The 19,338-nt window shown below is 43.6% G+C and overlaps 1 protein-coding gene across 1 annotated transcript in view; it reads left to right on the top strand.

The window, feature by feature from the left end:
- The window catches only part of LOC141126378 (uncharacterized), an 86,215-nt gene that overhangs the window by 4,184 nt on the left and 62,693 nt on the right, over nucleotides 1-19,338 (top strand). The window contains exon 2 of the mRNA XM_073612327.1: nucleotides 575-2,080. Within this exon, the coding sequence (XP_073468428.1) occupies nucleotides 575-2,080 (1,506 nt within the window). The remainder of the gene's footprint in view (nucleotides 1-574; nucleotides 2,081-19,338) is intronic.

The raw sequence follows: 19,338 nt of genomic DNA, 5'->3' as shown, positions 1-19,338 counted from the left end.
CTCTGACCTCTGGTGGAGCTCAGCCCCGCTGTTATTCATGACTAAATCAGGGAGTTCAGGACTTCTTGTGTTGGGAAGATGACAATGAGTGATAGAGGGGGTGGGGACACTCGTCCTATAATCCCCTCATCACTGTCACTCCTATAAAAGACAGTTCTCGTTGTGTCCTCACTCTCTGACTAAGGTCCATGAATAAAGAAATGAACTGGTAGGAGATCAGAGGACCCATTTACTAGTTACCTTGAGGGAGGAATTGTAAGATCCTCAGAGACAAAGCTGCCTGATGTGGGCGGAGTCCTGGTTTAGGGGACCCAATCTGCTCATTTCTAGTAATAATCTTTGTATTTCTATTTTAGTAGATGGATGGGAGATGAGGAAAACCTCAGAGGATTGTCTCACTTTGTCTCCAGACTGTAAAGTAGAAGATGAGGACATCACACAGTATAGTCCAGGAGAAAACCCGACTACCTCAAATGTCCATCCGACACCACACAGTGTAGATGGACCATCGTATTCCTCTTATCCTGAGGAACCTCAGACTGTGAGGGACGGGGTCGTCCTTCCAACAGAGAAGAGATTTTCCTGTACTGAGTGCGGGAAGTGTTTCCATTATAAATCCAAGCTTAATGAGCATACAAGATCTCATACAGGAGAGAAGCCGTATTCTTGTCCTGAGTGCGGGAAATGTTTTTCACAGAAGTCCAATCTTTCCAAACATCAGAGATCTCACATGGCGGAAAAACAGTATTCCTGTCCTGAGTGCAGGAAATGTTTTTCAGACAAGTCTTATCTTTCCTTACATCAGAGATCTCACACAGGGGAGAAGCCGTATTCCTGTTCTGAGTGCGGGAAATGTTTTTCACAGAAGTCCCATCTTTCCAAACATCAGAGATCTCACACGGAGGAAAAGCCGTATTCCTGTTCTGAGTGCGGGAAATGTTTTTCAGACAAGTCTTATCTTTCCACACATCAGAGATCTCACACAGGGGAGAAGCCGTATTCCTGTCCTGAGTGTGGGAAATGTTTTTCTCAGAAGTCCTATCTTTCCACACATCAGAGATATCACACGGGGGAGAAGCCATATTCCTGTCCTGAGTGTGGGAAATGTTTTTCAGACAAGTCTTATCTTTCCACACATCAGAGATCTCACACGGGGGAGAAGCCATATTCTTGTTCTGAGTGCGGGAAATGTTTTTCACAGAAGTCTAATCTTTCCACACATCAGAGATTTCACACAGGGGAAAAGCCGTATTCCTGTTCTGAGTGCGGGAAATGTTTTTCAGACAAGTCCAATCTTTCCATACATCAGAGATCTCACACGGGGGAAAAGCCGTATTCCTGTTCTGAGTGCGGGAAATGTTTTTCAGACAAGTCCATTCTTTCCACACATCAGAGATCTCACACAGGGGAGAAGCCATATTCCTGTTCTGAGTGTGGGAAACGTTTTTCACAGACGTCCAGTCTTTACAAACATCAGAGAACTCACACGGGGGAGAAGCCATATTCCTGTCCTGAGTGCGGAATTTTTTTTTCACAGATGTCCAGTCTTTACAAACATCAGAGATCTCACACGGGGGAAAAGCCATATTCCTGTCCTGAGTGCGGGAAATGTTTTTCAAGGAAGTCCCATCTTTCCATACATCAGAGATCTCACACGGGGGAGAAGCCATATTCCTGTTCTGAGTGCGGGAAATGTTTTTCAGACAAGTCCAATCTTTCCACACATCAGAGATCTCACACAGGGGAGAAGCCGTATTCCTGTCCTGAGTGCAGGACATGTTTATCTAGGAAATCCGATCTTTCCACACATGAGAGATCTCACACAGGGGAGAAGCCATATTCCTGTCCTGAGTGTGGAAAATGTTTTTCAAGGAAGTCCTATCTTTCCACACATCAGAGATCTCACACAGGCGAGAAGCCATATTCCTGTCCTGAGTGTGGAAAATGTTTTTCAAGGAAGTCCTATCTTTCCACACATCTAAGATCTCACACAGGGGAGAAGCCATATTCCTGTCCTGAGTGCGGGAAATGTTTTTCAAAGAAGTCCTATCTTTCCACACATCAGAGATCTCACACAGAGGAGAAGCCGTATTCCTGTCCTGAGTGAGGGAATTGTTCCTCACTGAAGTCCTGTCTTCCTGTACATCAGGGATCCCACACAACCCTTGAGGTGTATTAGTGACTTGAGTGTGGGAAATGTCTTCTATATGAATGTTGCTGGACATCACAGCTCTCATGTGGGGAAGAATTACACCCTGATATACACCTCAGATATACTCCATGGTTGATCTCCATCATATAAGAAGCAGGGGGATATATTTGTGGTGAGTGTGTGAAGGGGGGTGTGAGTCCCTGGATGTCCTTTATTATTGGCCCGTACACAGGGAGGACTTGTCTCACAAATATCCCACTTATATTGTGTTTTATCACTCCATGTCAATGTGCTATGTCTATCTAAACAAGGATGGACAATGTCACTTGTCATTTGTAACACTTTGTATTTTGTAACTGATTGTTCAATAAGAGAACTTCCAATAAAAACGATTAAAATATAAAAATGGAGTCATTGCCTTTCATTGATATGTGATGTAAGCTTTGCAATCACTTAGTGTTCTCATTTTTTTTTAAATTGTTGAATGAATATGACAGAAATTCACCCAGCTGTGAGGAATGTTGTCTATATTTTATCTTATACATTGATTTCCTATGACCATTGGCTCCCTCTAGTGGCCATAGTGCGGTATTGTATTTTCACTAATGTGAAGCCTTTTACGAAAAAGACTTCATTATGGCCACTAGAGGGAGCTGACCATCATATGAAATCCCTTTGTTAACCACTTCAGCTCTGGAAGGTTCCCATCCCCCCTCATGAACAGGCCATTTTTTTCGAATTTAGGGCTGTGCTAAATAGCGCTGGAAATTGCTTTTTTATGCAAATCTTTTTAACATTTTTTTATTACATAAAATATATATATATAATACAATTTTTAATATATTTATTTATTTATATTTTATATAAATAAAAAATGTTGATTTTTTTTGTTTTACTTTCTGCTATAATACATATTAAATATTTTAAAAAAATCTAATTTTTTCATAAATTTTGGCCAAAATGTATTCTGCTACTTGTCTTTGGTAATAAAAAAAATCCCAAAAATGTATATTAATTGGTTTGTGTGAAAGTTTTATAGCATCTACAAACTATGGGATATATACTGGAATTTTTTTTAATTATTATACCGGTAATGGTGGTGATCGGTGACTTATAGTGGGACTGTGATAGTGCGGTTGAAGCTGGGTGGGAACTGACTAGCTGACACTGACATCACCAGTGACACTAATACAGAGATCAGTGATAATACTATACACTGATAATGTCAAGTACTAATGCGTAAACCACAAACCTCAGACCAATAATATAAGCAAGCAACAAATAACTGATATAGCTGCCACCATAAAGGTGTTCCCACACCAATAAAGGAACTCTAACAAACAATGGAAAGTGGCGCTTAATCAAATCAATTAAATATGTAAAACAACTAAATATAAATGGAAATTCAGTGACAGAAAATCCAATAAATACTCATGTCTACATCATTAATCTTCCATTACATTGAGTGACTAAGATAAACGTAAATCAAAGTTACTGCAAAAAATGGATCCAAACAGCTAACTCCCAAAAACGACTAATAATGGAGCCTCACAGACGGAGAGTAAGTGTATCCGGAAGAGAATCTAGCAATAAATTTTCTATAAATGCATCAAATAAAAATGCCTAACGTGATTTATGACATAATTATGTGAATAAATCAATCAAAAGCCGATGAATACCACCTTACAATAATCAGATGTATAAACAGTAATGTGCAAAAATTGTGCAGATTGAGCAATTGTAAAAAGTTAATTAAAGCATAAAAGTAAATATATATATAACATGTAATCACATCATGCCACAATTGTCAAATGTGAAAAAATAAACCAACAGGTAATTAAGGTCCAGTAATGCGTGTTTCAAATAGTGAAACTAGAGTGCTATACAGATGAAGTCCCATATACAATACAATCCAAATTGTGACGATCTCAATAAAAACATGTGAAGGAAATAGTTCATCAAAAGATTCCCAGTGCCATCAATTCATTAAGGGTGTAGATAAAGTATATTCCCCCAGTCTCTCACCTCAGGGCTGAGCAATTGTGATCATTTTAATATTAACAAGTGAGAAAATAGTTCATCAAAAGATTCCCAGTGCCAAAAATCAATTCAGGGTGTACATAAGGTGTAGTTCCCCCAGCCTCTCACCTCAGGGTTGGATCAGCGTTGGAGCCATGAGCTTCGTACATTGGCGCCATCAGGGCATAATGTGGAATTCGATCTAAATTGCTTCATTTCCAATTATTGAACTTTATTATGCAACCTTAACTCCACTACTTTCCATTACTAGTAATTTCTTCACCCTCTCCTTTTTTCATTGAAACTATCATTTTTATTGTCCTTTTTGTTAATTAATGAACACATTTTAGAGTTTTTTTTTATTGGATGTTATATGAATTTCTATTACTATATTATATGACATAGATGTTCGATCTGAACCTCTATGTACCTGGCTCTGAGGTAGCTTTTTAGAAAAGTGGTTGTATTTTGTATTTTGTGTATTTTTTTAGTAAGCTATAAATATTTTTATTCACTTTTGTAAGTTAAAATATTTATCTAATACGCTAGAAATATTTGCATAGAATTAATTCTAATCATCTAATAAGCTAGAAATATTTGCGTAGAATTAATTCTAATTATCTGCTATACACATGATAATTTTCTTGCTGTTGATTTTATATGCTGCCAGGTCTCAGGAATATTCTATTTGTCCACTAGATGGCAGTTTGAATGTAAAGAGTAAGAAATCCATTTATGTGGTTGTTTGCATTATTTTGGCTGCCCACTAGAGGGCGTGTATCAATTTTATATTTTTATTTCCTTCTCCGATTTTTTAATACATTATTTAGAACATTTTTTTCCCATTTAAACAGTTTTTATATATTTTTCTCCTAAATGCTAAAACATTATCTGTTCTTGTATGCTGCTATATGTTATATGCTGAGCGCCATTCATTGCTATGCTGAGTGTATGCAGAGCAGGGGTTACCATGGTAACCCTCTGGCTATATGAGTCATCCCCGCCATACCCGTCTCTATACCCTTTGAGAAAGTGATGTGACACTCACGCAACGCGTCAGAGAAGAGAGGCGGGTTATGTCAAGTTGAACCTTGAAGTAAAGGACATCAACGCCAGAAGAGCTGCATTCATCTCATGTATGTTTACTTCAGAATATGCATTGTACATACAGCGGATCACATCTCTGGATCGATAGTGATTAGGGATGAGCTGAACACCCCCTGTTCGGTTCGCACCAGAACATGCGAACAGGAAAAAAGTTTGTTCGAACACGCAAACACCATTAAAGTCTATGGGACATGAACATGAATAATCAAAAGTGCTCATTTTAAAGGCTTATATGCAAGTTATTGTCATAAAAAGTGTTTGGGGACCTGGGTCCTGCCCCAGGGGACATGGATCAATGCAAAAAAAAGTTTTAAAAACGGACGTTTTTTCAGGAGCAGTGATTTTAATAATGCTTAAAGTCAAACAATAAAAGTGTAATATCCCTTTAAATTTCATAGCTGGGGGGGTGTCTATAGTATGCCTGTAAAGGGGCGCATGTTTCCCATGTTTAGAACAGTCTGACAGCAAAATGACATTTCAAAGAAAAAAAGTCATTTAAAACTACTTGCGGCTATTAATGAATTGCCGGTCCGACAATACACATAAAAGTTCATTGATAAAAACAGCATGGGAATTCCCCACAGGGGAACCCCGAACCAAAATTTAAAAAAAAATGATGTGGGGGTCCCCCTAAATTCCATACCAGGCCCTTCAGGTTTGGTATGGATATTAAGGGGAACCCCGGCCGAAATAAAAAAAAAATGATGTGGGGTCCCCCTTAATTCCATACCACACCCTTCAGGTCTGATATGGATTTTAACGGGAACCCCGCGCCAAAATAATAAAAAAAAATGGCGTGGGGTCCCCCCAAAAATCCATACCAGACCCTTATCCGAGCATGCAACCTGGCAGGCCGCAGGAAAAGAGGGGGGGTGAGAAAGCGCCCCCCTCCTGAACCGTACCAGGCCACATGCCCTCAACATTGGGAGGGTGCTTTGGGGTAGCCCCCCAAAAAACCTTGTCCCCATGTTGATGAGGACAAGGGCCTCATCCCCACAACCCTGGCCGGTGGTTGTGGGGGTCTGCGGGCGGGGGGCTTATCGGAATCTGGAAGCCCCCTTTAACAAGGGGACCCCCAGATCCTGGCCCCCCCTGTGTGAAATGGTAAGGGGGTAAAGTATCTTCTTCTTCTGGTTCTTCTGGCTCTTCTGGTTCTTCCTCTGGTGTTCTCGTCCAGCATCTCCTCTGCGGCATCTTCTATCTCCTTCTCCTCGGGCCGCTCCGCACCCATGGCATGGGGGGAGGCTCACGCTCTTCTCTTCATCTTCTTCTCTTCTTCATCTTCTTCTCTTCTTCATCTTCTTCTCCGGGCCGCTCCGCACCCATGCTGGCATGGAGGGAGGCTCCCACTGTGTGACGCGTCTCCTCTTCTGACGATTCTTAAATAACGGGGGCGGTGCCAACCGGTGACCCCGCCCCCTCTGACACACGGTGACTTGACGGGACTTCCCTGTGACGTCACGGGGAATGCCACAGGGAAGTCCTGTCATGTCCCATGCATCAGAGGGGGGCGGGGTCTCCGGGTGCCCCCCTCATTATTTAAGAACTGTCAGAAGAGGAGACACGTCACACAGCGGGAGCCTCCCTTAATGCCAGCATGGATGCGGAGCGGCCCGAAAAGAAGATGAAGAAGAGAAGAAGATGAAGAAGATAGGAAGATGAAGAGAAGAGCAGGAGCCTCCCCCCATGCCATGGGTGCGGAGCGGCCCGAGGAGAAGAAGATAGAAGACGCTGCGGAGGAGATGCTGGACGAGAACACCGGAGGAAGAACCAGAAGAGCCAGAAGAAGAAGATGAAGGAAGATAGAAGATAGAAGAAAAAAGAAAGAAGAAGCATTTAAATAAAGGAATTGTCAAAAACTGTCTCTTGTGATTTTTAACATTTTTGACAGTTTCTTAATGAAATAGTAGGGGTACTTTTGTACCCCTACCATTTCACACAGGGGGGGCCGGGATCTGGGGGTCCCCTTGTTAAAGGGGGCTTCCAGATTCCGATAAGCCCCCCGCCCGCAGACCCCCACAACCACCGGCCAGGGTTGTGGGGATGAGGCCCTTGTCCTCATCAACATGGGGACAAGATGTTTTGGGGGGCTACCCCAAAGCACCCTCCCAATGTTGAGGGCATGTGGCCTGGTACGGTTCAGGAGGGGGGCCACTCTCTCATCCTCCCTCTTTTCCTGTGGCCTGCCAGGTTGCGTGCTCAGATAAGGGTCTAGTATGGATTTTTAGGGGGACCCCACGCCGTTTTTTTTTTTTAAATTTTGGCCGGGGTTCCCCTTAAAATCCATACCAGACCTGAAGGGTCTGGTATGGAATTTAGGGGGACCCCAAGTCATTTTTTTTAATTAATTTTGGTTCAGGGTTCCCCTGTGGGGAATTCCCATGCCGTTTTATCAATGAACTTTTATGTGTATTGTCGGCAATTCATTAATAGCCGCGAGTAGTTTTAAATGACTTTTTTTCCTTTGAAATGTCATTTTGCTGTCAGACTGTTCTAAACATGGGAAACATGTGCCCCTTTACAGGCATACTATGGACACCCCCCAGGTATGAAATTTAAAGGGATATTACACTTTTATTGTTTGACTTTAAGCATTATTAAAATCACTGCTCCTGAGAAAACTTTTGTTTTTAAAACTTTTTTTTTGCATTGATCCATGTCCCCTGGGGCAGGACCCGGGTCCCCAAACACTTTTTATGACAATACCATGCATATAAGCCTTTAAAATTAGCACTTTTGATTTCTCCCATAGACTTTTAAAGGGTGTTCCGCGGCTTTCGAATTTGCCACGAACATCCCAAATTGTTCACTGTTCGGCGAACTTGCGAACAGCCGATGTTTGAGTCAAACATGAGTTCGACTCGAACTCGAAGCTCATCTCTAATAGTGATACAGGTTACAGAGTGGTACAGACTTTTATAGCAAAACTTAAGATTGTAGTCTATGTCGGGCAAAAGCCCAAAGTTATACATCACACGTACGCATTTCACTAAATATTTCAACTTTAGGCCAGCTTTTTGGGTCATCTTGACCTGGCTAATTTTTAAGTGACAAGTATTTTTGACAAAAAAGGAATAATAATTTGACTTTTAGACAGGGACTTTCCGTATCAACATCTTTCCATATCACATCTTTTCCGAGAATTGTGTCATGTCATTGGCAGAACATTTAATGTCAACTGGTCAGCTACATGTGTTGCAATACCAAAAGAATTCAGAAACATTTAATGAAAAATAATAAGAAATACAAATTCATGTTGAAGAGGAACTCTGGATACATAGAAAGATATGGCTCATATATTTTATATCTTCACAGTTACATGGAACGAGTTAACTTCCCGATCACGGCCGGATTTGGGAGGCAGCTGTATCACTAGCAGAAGATAGAGTATTTCTTTGTAAGTGGATATTTTAATAAATGTATTGATTTGAACTACTACACTATGGAGTACGTCCTCCCCTTTTCTTTCATGATCTACACTGTCTAACTGGGGCGTCCTGAGAGCGGAGGTTGTTATAGACAGGAGACCCCTAAGGAAACCACTGATTAGGAGAGCGTGGATCGGATGGGATTGTCATGATTTATTTATAAGGCTGTTATCGATCAGCCCTGAGGTGAGAGGCTGGGGGAACTACACCTTATGTACACCCTGAATTGATTTTTGGCACTGGGAATCTTTTGATGAACTATTTTCTCACTTGTTAATATGAAAATGATCACAATTGCTCAGCCCTGAGGTGAGAGGCTGGGGGAATACACTTTATCTAAACCCTTAATGAATTGATGGCACTGGGAATCTTTTGATGAACTATTTCCTTCACATATTTTTATTGAGATTGTCACAATTTGGATTGTATTGTATATGGGACTTCATCTGTATGGCACTCTAGTTTCACTATTTGAAACACGCATTACTGGACCTTAATTACCTATTAGTTTATTTTTTTCACATTTGACAATTGTGGAATGATGTGATTACATGTTATATATATATATTTACTTTTATACTTTAATTAACTTTTTACACGTTCTCAATCTGCACAATTTTTGCACATTACTGTTTATACATCTGATCATTGTAAGGTGGTATTCATCGGCTTTTGATTTATTTATTCACATAATTATGTCATAAATCACGTTAGGCATTTTTTTTTGATGCATTTATAGAAAATGTATCGCTAGATTCTCTTCCGGATACACTAAGGCTCTGTTTCCACTAGTGCGACTTATTTTGCGACTTGACACATGTCAAGTCGCATGACAAGTCAAAACCCATGTATTTCAATGGTCCCCGTTCTCATTAGTGCGACTCAAGTCGCAGCGTCTCCAAAAAAGGTTCTTGTACTACTTTGTTCCGTCTTCGGTGCGACTTGTTCTCCATAGAAAGGTATTAAGTCGCAATGCAGTCGCATGTACATGTCTGACACCGCGACTTTGTTGCGACTTCCACGGAAGTCTACGGAAGCACATGATCTCTGCTCCTCCCAAATACATCACTTCCTACATTGATATACGTGAGTGTGGAAGACAGGAAGGGGAAGTAACTAAGCAGGATAAGGAATTACATCACTCTGGCTAAATCGCAGAACATCAAAGTCGTTTTAAAAGTTGCATCAAATCGCAACATAAATCGCATTGTAAAGTCGCAGTGTAAATCGCGCGACTTTGGGGACGCAATAGTGGAAACATAGCCTTACTCTCCGTCTGTGAGGCTTCATTATTAGTCGTTTTTGGGAGTTAGCTGTTTGGATCCATTTTTTGAAGTAACTTTGATTTACGTTTATCTTAGTCACTCAATGTAATGGAAGATTAATGATGTAGACATGAGTATTTATTGGATTTTCCGTCACTGAATTTCCATTTATATCTAGTTGTTTTACATATTTAATTGATTTGATTAAGCGCCACTTTCCATTGTTTTTTAGAATACTATACACTGTCACTGTACGATTGACACTGGCTGGGAAGGGGATAACATCTAGGGGCAATGAAAGGGATACCTATGTGCCTAACAATGTGTAATGTGTGTACTGTGTGCTGATTTTACTAGAAGACCCCTAAATGTCAGGAGATGTTTTTTTAACCACTTCAATCCCGGACACTTATACACCTTCCTGCCCAGACCAATTTTCAGCTTTCAGCGCTCTCACATTTTCAATGACAATTGCGCAGTCGTACGACACTGTACCCAAACAGCATTTTTTTCCTACAAATAGAGCTTTCTTTTGGTGGTATTTCATCACTTCTGCAGTTTTTATTTTTTGCACTACAAATAAAAAAAGACCGATAATTTTGAAAAGAAAAAAAAATTTTTTCTTTGTTTCTGTTACAAAAGTTTGTAAATAAATAAGTTTTTTCCTTCACTGATGGGCACTGATGAGGTGGCACTGACAGGCAGCACTGATGGGCACTCATAGGTGGCACTGGAGGGCACGTATCGGCGGAACTGATATACAGCACTGATAGGTGGCACTGATATACAGCACTGATAGGTGGCACTGATATACAGCACTGATAGGTGGCACTGATATACAGCACTGATATACAGCACTGATAGGTGGCACTGGAGGGCACGTAGAGGCGGCACTGATGGGCGGTACGAATAGGTAGCACTGATCAGAGGCGCTGGCAGGCATCACTGATGGGCACAGAGTGCCACCCCTAATGAGCAATGATTGCCATCCCTGGTGGGCTCTAGTAGGTTTACTTGGTGGCGATGGGTGGGCATCGCTGGTGGTCCTGGGTGGGCATCTTCGAGGGGCTGCACTGATAAACAATCAGTGCAGACCCCCCTGTTAGGAGAGCAGCCAATTGGCTCTCCTCTACTCACGCCTGTCAGTGTGATACACGGCTTTTCCTGTTTACACCGTGATTAGATGTGATTGGACAAAGCTGATCACGTGGTAAAGAGTCTCCATCAGAGGTTCTTTACCTCGATCGGAGATGCGGTGTGTCAGAATTCGGTGTGTCGCGGCTTATCCTGCTGGATGTCACATGACGCTCAGTCAGGATAATGAAACCACTTCCTGGCTGTCATTTTGCTATATGGTGGGTGGGAAGTGGTTAAAGACGGGAAGTATGGAGCAGCTCAATGAATAGACCTCCTAGCAATGTTATTACCAGGCTGCAGCTAGGGGGAGCTCTAATGTTTAGAGTGTGACCACAGAAGAGTGATCCCATCTAGCTCACCTTACCTCCTTTACTGCCAGAGGTCTTTTTGCATTTTTAAAGCAGAACTCCGGGATTGGCAAAAAAAAAATTCCCCATTAGTGCACCCCCCTTCCCCCACACACACAAAACACTAAACAGTTATTACATTTGTGAAATTCTTTACCATTGAAGAGAAAAGTCAAATTGAATTTTCAGCTCTGCAGTTCAAAAAATGTATCCTGTATTCTGCCCGGGAGGATCTGTTAGAACAGTGATGACATCATATCCTCTCCCCTCTCTTTACACTGTCATTGAACTACATTTCCCATCATGCTTTGCAAATTGCAGTGAATGTGGGAGGGGACACGAGGCCTGTACATGTAAATGTGAACACGCCCACTTTACCATAAATCACGCCCCTCATTTTGTAGACACACTGCTGAGCACAACACAGACAGTGAGGGGAAATTCTTATAACTGTAAAGCATGTGTAGCACTAACTCTCGGTGGAGCTGCTGGTTTAAGCGGGCTTGTTACCTTCACTCTCGACACCCCTGTTTCACCAGCACCGAGTCTAGGTTTCCGTTGAGTTTACCTCTGGACGATTTAAGCAACCACACCTGAGTACGTTTCCAATGTTTTATTGAACCAAGTAACGAAGGAAGTAGCAGGAAAGAGGCAGGAGGGAAGCTGCAGGGAAGCTTAAATATCTTTCTTTAGGATTCTGAGAACGTCCTTTAAAGTTGGATATTGTAATTGGATGCAATCCCCTTGTGGGACACAATCTTTGCTCGCCTGGATAGGCCTCTCTCATTAGCCTAGCAGCCAGTACATAGCACGAACAAAAGTCTCTGCCACAGACTTGCTTGAAATAAACCTGTACGATCTTCTGCCACAGGATGTATTAATTTTTGCAGTGAATGTCAGACACAGTACTTGGACCTCTAAGCCAACCTGGCAGTACTATGCTGTAGAACTACTTTAGGATACGTCCTCCAACCGAGTCACCAGGCCCCTCTCCAGATCAGCACTCTGCATGATCCTTCCACGACGGGTCCTCCCCTGGGATCTTCTCGGTTGTCCAGCTTCTTCACTCTGGATAGACAGCCCAGGACCATTCCTCGGCTGCTGTGGTAGGCCCCAGACAGGCTTCTGGGCCCACCCACGCGCCCCAGCGGTGTGGGCCTCCGGAACGGAGGACCACGAGGTAGCACTCTAACGCATACCTGTCAGCCAGGAGGGCCAGCAGGTGGCTGTAAAACGAACCCTAAAATATGGCGTCTGTCCCATAAATACCCTCTCCCAGAATGCAACTCAGAGGACCACCTCCACCGAGTTGTCTCCGGGACAGAGGAGCATCCATACGCTTCGACACTTTGCCCTTCCAACACCAGCCAATGGTAACAGCGACACCCACCGGCTCAGTGTGGAACCACATGCAACGTCAGCCAAGCTGGAACAGAGGCAAATCTAACTCCCCTAACGAGCAATTCACTAAATTTACCTATCAGATGGTAGATCATAAATCTACCAGTGCTACACATGTCTGTGATCTCCTCTCCAGACACAGCAACATATTTCCCTTACATGATTTATGTAATCATTGCTGAACTGCACACACATCTCATAATGATATATTATACACTCTGGTATAGAGCCTTCCATACCCCCCCCCAGCTCCAAAGAACCAGCTCTATGGAAGCTATACCGGTAAGAGATGATTTCCACATCAGAAGGCGCAGATCATCCTCCTCAAGACCACTTCCTCAAAGGGATCAGCGGGATAGAGATCGACAAAGTCCAACAGCATCCCCTGCCCACAGGCGGGCCAGGCCAGATAAGTTTCAATGATTTCCCTTCAAACCCACGATGATAGCACAACTCATATTCAGAGTTGCCGTCTTTTTCAGGTCGCCTCCCCATCCCAAGCCCCGGCCCCATCTAACCAGGACAGGATAATAAGCTGACCGGCGCCTCAAATCTGAACTGAAATGGCCTATTTAACACATGACTCGGACCTGCCCCCCCATATATGGATGGACATTATTGCATCTCTACAATTGTAGAAATCCCTGAGGACCCCATGCATTCTCCCTCCATACAAGCTCAACAACAAAACATCCTCTCAGGAGAAATGACCCTCTTCCACAGACCCCCACAGATTCCAAAGCATCGTGCCCCTAAGAAGTATAACTAAGCTGAATCCAACACCATTGGAACATTAACTGAACAAATAACAGGCTACCATACGATCCACCAATACCCCTATTCAACCGTCAGCCCGCATTCAGCCTATGAATGACAGCTTGGGACAGATCCCCATCATCCAAATGGAGCCCTCCTCTGATGTTATTAACCCCCCTTGGGTCCCCTTTCTCCCCTCCCCCTCCTCTCCCCCCCTTCCCTCCCATCCCTAACCCCCCCACATGCCCAGGTACCCTCTTCAGACCAAAGAAGCTGCACCAATATGACGGAACGAGTACCCGAGACAAGCATAAGCTAGGTTCTTAACCAACAGTATCCCACTCTGTTCCGATTTGCATATATGGTTCTCTTTTTTCCTTATTTGTATTTCCTTCTTGAATATATTTTTGCTAATTTACCTGCTATATATGTCTGTAAAAGGGGGGCACGTCCCACATGGAAAATATCTCTCTCCTTGAACAGCACACCATCACAGGCTGTACCCACATCAGAGACCTCCATGTGGGACGAACCTCCTAATGGTGGACAGGTACTTTTGAGCTAACAACCCTAGGGCTAACACCGCTGAGTTATGTCCTAACAACTGTATACTCATAAGATGCCACTATGTACCTAACTCATTGATGATTATTACCATTAGCAGCTATAGGCCACTATTAGAAAACACAACCACCTGACGTGAGGTTTTGTCTTATCCCTCTGAACTGTCCATATCTTGACCAGTTCACAGACTTAAACCTCAATGATTCCACACTCCCCTTCCCCGTAGCCAAATTACCCCTCTAAATTATGTCGAACTAGCCTTTACGAAGCTGCTCTCCCTCACGCTCCTAACGCTCTCACAAATCCTCATAGCCAAATACGAGATTATATATTACACTGAGTCTGACTTATTAAGATACGTTTATATATGGCATAGTCCTGCAACTCTTCCTGTTCCATAATACTTGCTCTCAGGATGGTGACCTCCCCGAGTTTATTAGCATAGCGCGACATCCTCTCTGTACATAGTCTAAAGTTTACTGTTTCTATTGTCTATAATGTTGACTGTTTATGATACCACAACATTGATCTGAGATCTCTCACTACTTCTCTCTCCTTTGCCATGAAAGCAGGCTCCCTCTCCACAAGTTGAGTAGACCTATGATGACCTCCCATGGACCAGACATCCTACAAACCTACCTCCGGACACTTTCCACTCCTCCACACAACGGGACAGTGACTATCCTAGTTGACCCATACCGGACGTTACAACCTCCAACAGGGTAAGGTAGCTGGACTACTTTTACCTCCGGTAAGTATATCCTACCCCTCGCTAAAAACCCCCACACGACTAACCTCCTTCCATCTTTCTCTCAACCCCTTCCCATACCCTCTCTCTCCCCCCTTTCTCTTTACCTGGGTCTCGCCTCCCCTGGTCTCCACTGTAGCATTCCCCACCGTAACGACTAAGAACTCATCAAGGGCATACAATCCTCCACAGACTCCACCTACCCACATCGGTCACGTTTGTAAAAGGCAGCTCCACCTCGTGCCTAATCCATTAACTCGATAATACCCAAATACCATGGCTTCCCTTCATTCTAGTCCGCAACACACCACACTTAAAGTGGTCTCTCAAAATGTTAAAGAGCTAAACATCCCTGAGAAGCGAAGTCAAATCCTCAACATGATGAGTAAATTGAAAGCAGATGTGGTGTTTCTGCAAGAAACTCACTTCCGCATGAACAACACCCCTAAACTCGCAAGCCGTATGTACCCAACATCCTTCCATGCCACTAACTCACTAGCCAAAACGAAGGGGGTATCGATTTTGCTATCTAAAAACCTCCCATGGAAACTGACAGATTCCCTCGTAGACCCAGAGGGCCGCTACCTATTTCTAAAGGGCGTTATCCATAATCGGACGGTCACTCTAGCAAACATACAGCCCCAACACTGCCCAGGTCAGTTTCTTCCGCTCTATCGCAACCATCCTTGCAGGCTTCCAATCAGGGACTACAATCCTTGGGGCGATTTATTGTGACACTTCAGCCCATCCTAGACTCCTCATTGGGGTCCACTACCCTGCCTTACAGAGCACTAAGACAAATCAAGATACAAATGCAAGAACTCCTTCTACACGATACATGGCGTACCCTACACCCGAATGAGAAAGATTATTCCTTCTTCTCTGCACCTCATAACAGGTATTCCAGGTTAGATTACCTCTTTCTCTCCCAAAAAGATCTTCCCTTCCTAAAATCTGCTACCATTGAACCCCTACTTCTTTCAGATCACCACCCGATAACCCTCCCCCTAACTTTCCCAGAGAGGAATTTGGTCACGAATATTTGGCGACTAGATTCATCACTCCTCACTTCAGAAAGTGATATCAACCACATCCGCACCAGCCTAAGTAACTACTTCCTGGAGAATGACAACTCCGAGACAGCACCTCTCACCCTTTGGGAGGCACACAAGTGTGTCATCCGAGGGGAATTTCTAACACTTAAGGCCAGTCGGAAAAAAGCACAACAGACAACAATACGGGAACTAACCAACAAAATAAGGAGACTAGAACTAATTCATAAGCAGTCACAGACACAAGACACATACCTGGAACTTACACAAACTAGGAAACTTCTCCTGGAAGTTCTCAACCGCAAAACCCGACGCAAATTTATGTTAAATCAAAAACTCTTTTATAAACAGGGAAACAAATGCGGGAGACTATTAGCCAGGGCTATCCAAACTAAGAAAGCTAACACTAACGTCCACACCATAAAAGACCCCTTAGGCAACTTGAGTTCGGCTTAGCGTCTCAATTCGAACGCTTTTACACAGAACTTTACAATATTCCCCACCAACCCGAAGCACCTGTAGGCCAAAATCCTAGAAAAGCCCTTATCACAGATTTCCTCAAAAAGTACAGCCCCAAACCCATACCCCGGGAAGATGCCCGCGAACTAGACAACCCCATATCCGAGGATGAACTCAAGAGAGCGATTAAACAACTAAAAACGGGCAAAAGCCCGGGCCCAGATGGCTTTTCAGCACCCTATTTCAAAACATTCGTAGATATACCCTCAGCCCCGTTCCTTAAGGTATTTAACTCCCTTACCTCAACAACATTTACCATTCCACAGATTACTAGAAGCGCATATCACGGTCATACCGAAGGAGGGGAAGGACGCCACATCAGTCGCCAGTTACAGACCAATTTCCCTACTCAATGTAGATCTCAAATTATTTGCCAAAATTCTAGCAAACTGTCTCCTTCCCCTCCTACCCTCAATAATAGGGAAAGACCAAGTAGGATTTGTCCCTGGCAGAGAGGCCAGGGACAACACCATTAAGGCAATCAACTTACACCATTGGCTAACCACCAAAAACAAGGAGGCTTCTTTCTATCCCTGGATGCTGAGAGGACGTTTGACAGGCTGGCTTGGGACTACCTGAGGGCTGTCTTGCGCCACTTAGGACTACAGAATTGAATGTTCAACTTGATTATGTCTCTATACACCACACCAACAGCAAAAGTCAAAGTCAACGGCCACCTGTCAGACGCCTTCTCTATCCGGAATGGAACGAGGCAAGGATGCCCATTATCCCCTATCCTTTTTATTTTAACCCTAGAACCCCTACTACGTTGCCTACGATCGAACAAGAACATTAAGGGCATACCCATAGCAGGACATACATACAAGCTAGCGGCTTTCGCCGATGACATCCTGCTATTCTTACATGACCCACTGACCTTGATCCCAAACCTGCTTAGAGATTTTGACTTATTCCGACAAATATCCAAAGTAAAGATCAACTTCTCAAAATCCCATACTCTCAATATATCTCTCCTGAAAGACCTAGTCTCCCAATGCCAAAACAATTTCCCCTTCGTATGGAAACAGAACGCCATCACATATCTGGGAATCCAATTGACTACACACTTATCGGACCTATATACAAAAAACTTCATCCCATTGATTCGCACAATCTCAGATGACCTGCGCACATGGGATAAACCCCATTTCTCATGGTTCGGTCGTGCGGCCATCCTGAAGATGAATATCCTCCCCCATATCCTATACCTGCTACAAACAATCCCCATCAAACTCCCCGCAGCTTTCTTTCAGACACCCAAACAGCAATCCCTGAAGTTTCTATGGAAACATAAGCGCCCAAGCATAAGTTTCGCCCAACTCTCGAAACCCAAAACCAAAGGGGGTATTGGTCTCCCAGACCTTCGAAATTACTCCCGAGCTTGCCATCTGGGAAGAATTGTAGACTGGTCAGTACACAAGGGGGTTAAAGATTGGGTGAGGCTAGAAGGCTCTTTTTCCCACCTGTCCATCAGAAACACCCCCTGGATTCTCCCTTGCCATATTCCAAGAACCCTAAAAGAACATCCCCTTATAGAAGCCACCCTCAGTAGCTTCAGAGAGGTATGTAAGAAACTCCAACTTTCCTCTAACCCGGGGCCCCTTACACGTATTCGACTTAATCCAGCCTTTACTCCAACCACTTCCTCAAGGATACTTGGCCACACAAAAACATATTAGCCCAACACTTCTTTCAGGATGGTAAATTTCTAGACTGTACTTCACTCCCAACAAACCTAGGGGGCGAACCTCCCCCTCTATAGAATTACTTCCAGATTCGTAATTTTCTTACAACAATAAACCGAATCACATCTCTATCCCGAGATCTAACCCCATTTGAAAACCTATGCTCCCAAACTACACCGCAACAACATATGATTGCGAACATTCACTCTATGCTTTATGCCTCGACTTCCCCTAAGGACACCAAAGCATGCCAGGTTTGGGAAAGGGAGCTTCAAATAGACCTAACAGAAGAGAACTGGGAATGCATTTTCACAATAGCGCACAAAGGCTCCCTCAATGTCATGACACAGGAGAATAACTACAAAACCCTATCCCGGTGATACCGTACACCTGAATTACTAAATAAATTTAACCCAGACACGCCAAACAAATGTTGGAGATGCTCTAATGAAACAGGTACATTCTTACACATCTGGTGGCCCTGCCCACTTCTCCAGACTTTCTGGACACAGGTACATGACATTACCTCTCAAGTGACCACATACCCTCTGGATTATACACCAGCTAGGCTTATTCTCCACCATTCCTCCACTTCAGTCCACTCATACAGGAAATCTTTGGGGGTACGTATGATCAATGCAGCCAAACTATGCATCTCAGCCCACTGGGGATCTCCCCTCACTCCAACTATATCTGAATGGCTTACCCGTGTGGGCAGGGTGGCTGAAATGGAGGAACTAATCCACATTGCAAGAGATTCACCATCGAAATACTCGCGAACATGGGCCTGTTGGACCCACTTCTGCACCACAGAGACATATACCTCCATCATGGGGCTAAACCGTCCCAAATCCTCCAATGGCTGACTGAGATACCCCATGTAACTCTTCTTAGAAACATACTTAGTCAATAAGACCCGCTGACTTTTCCACTCTTGCCCTAATGCAGATCCCGAGGGGAGACCCCTTCAGACAGGGATCTTCCCACGAAACCCTTCATACCCTTGAAGCTCGGTGGAGACCGGGGAGGGGATACCTCAGGGCCCCCCTCCCTTCCCCATGTTTGTTTTTTGCTCTTTCTCTAAGTCCCCCTCCCCTTTATGTCTTTCCCACGCCCCTACCCCACCCGCCCAGACGACGATAACCACGTATTTATCCC

The sequence above is a fragment of the Aquarana catesbeiana genome, linkage group LG02 (genome assembly GCF_042186555.1).
Source record: "Aquarana catesbeiana isolate 2022-GZ linkage group LG02, ASM4218655v1, whole genome shotgun sequence".
Classification (NCBI taxonomy): Eukaryota; Metazoa; Chordata; class Amphibia; order Anura; family Ranidae; genus Aquarana; species Aquarana catesbeiana.
The sequence above is the reverse complement of the archived record's forward strand: the minus strand, read 5'-3'. Positions and strand labels throughout refer to the sequence as shown.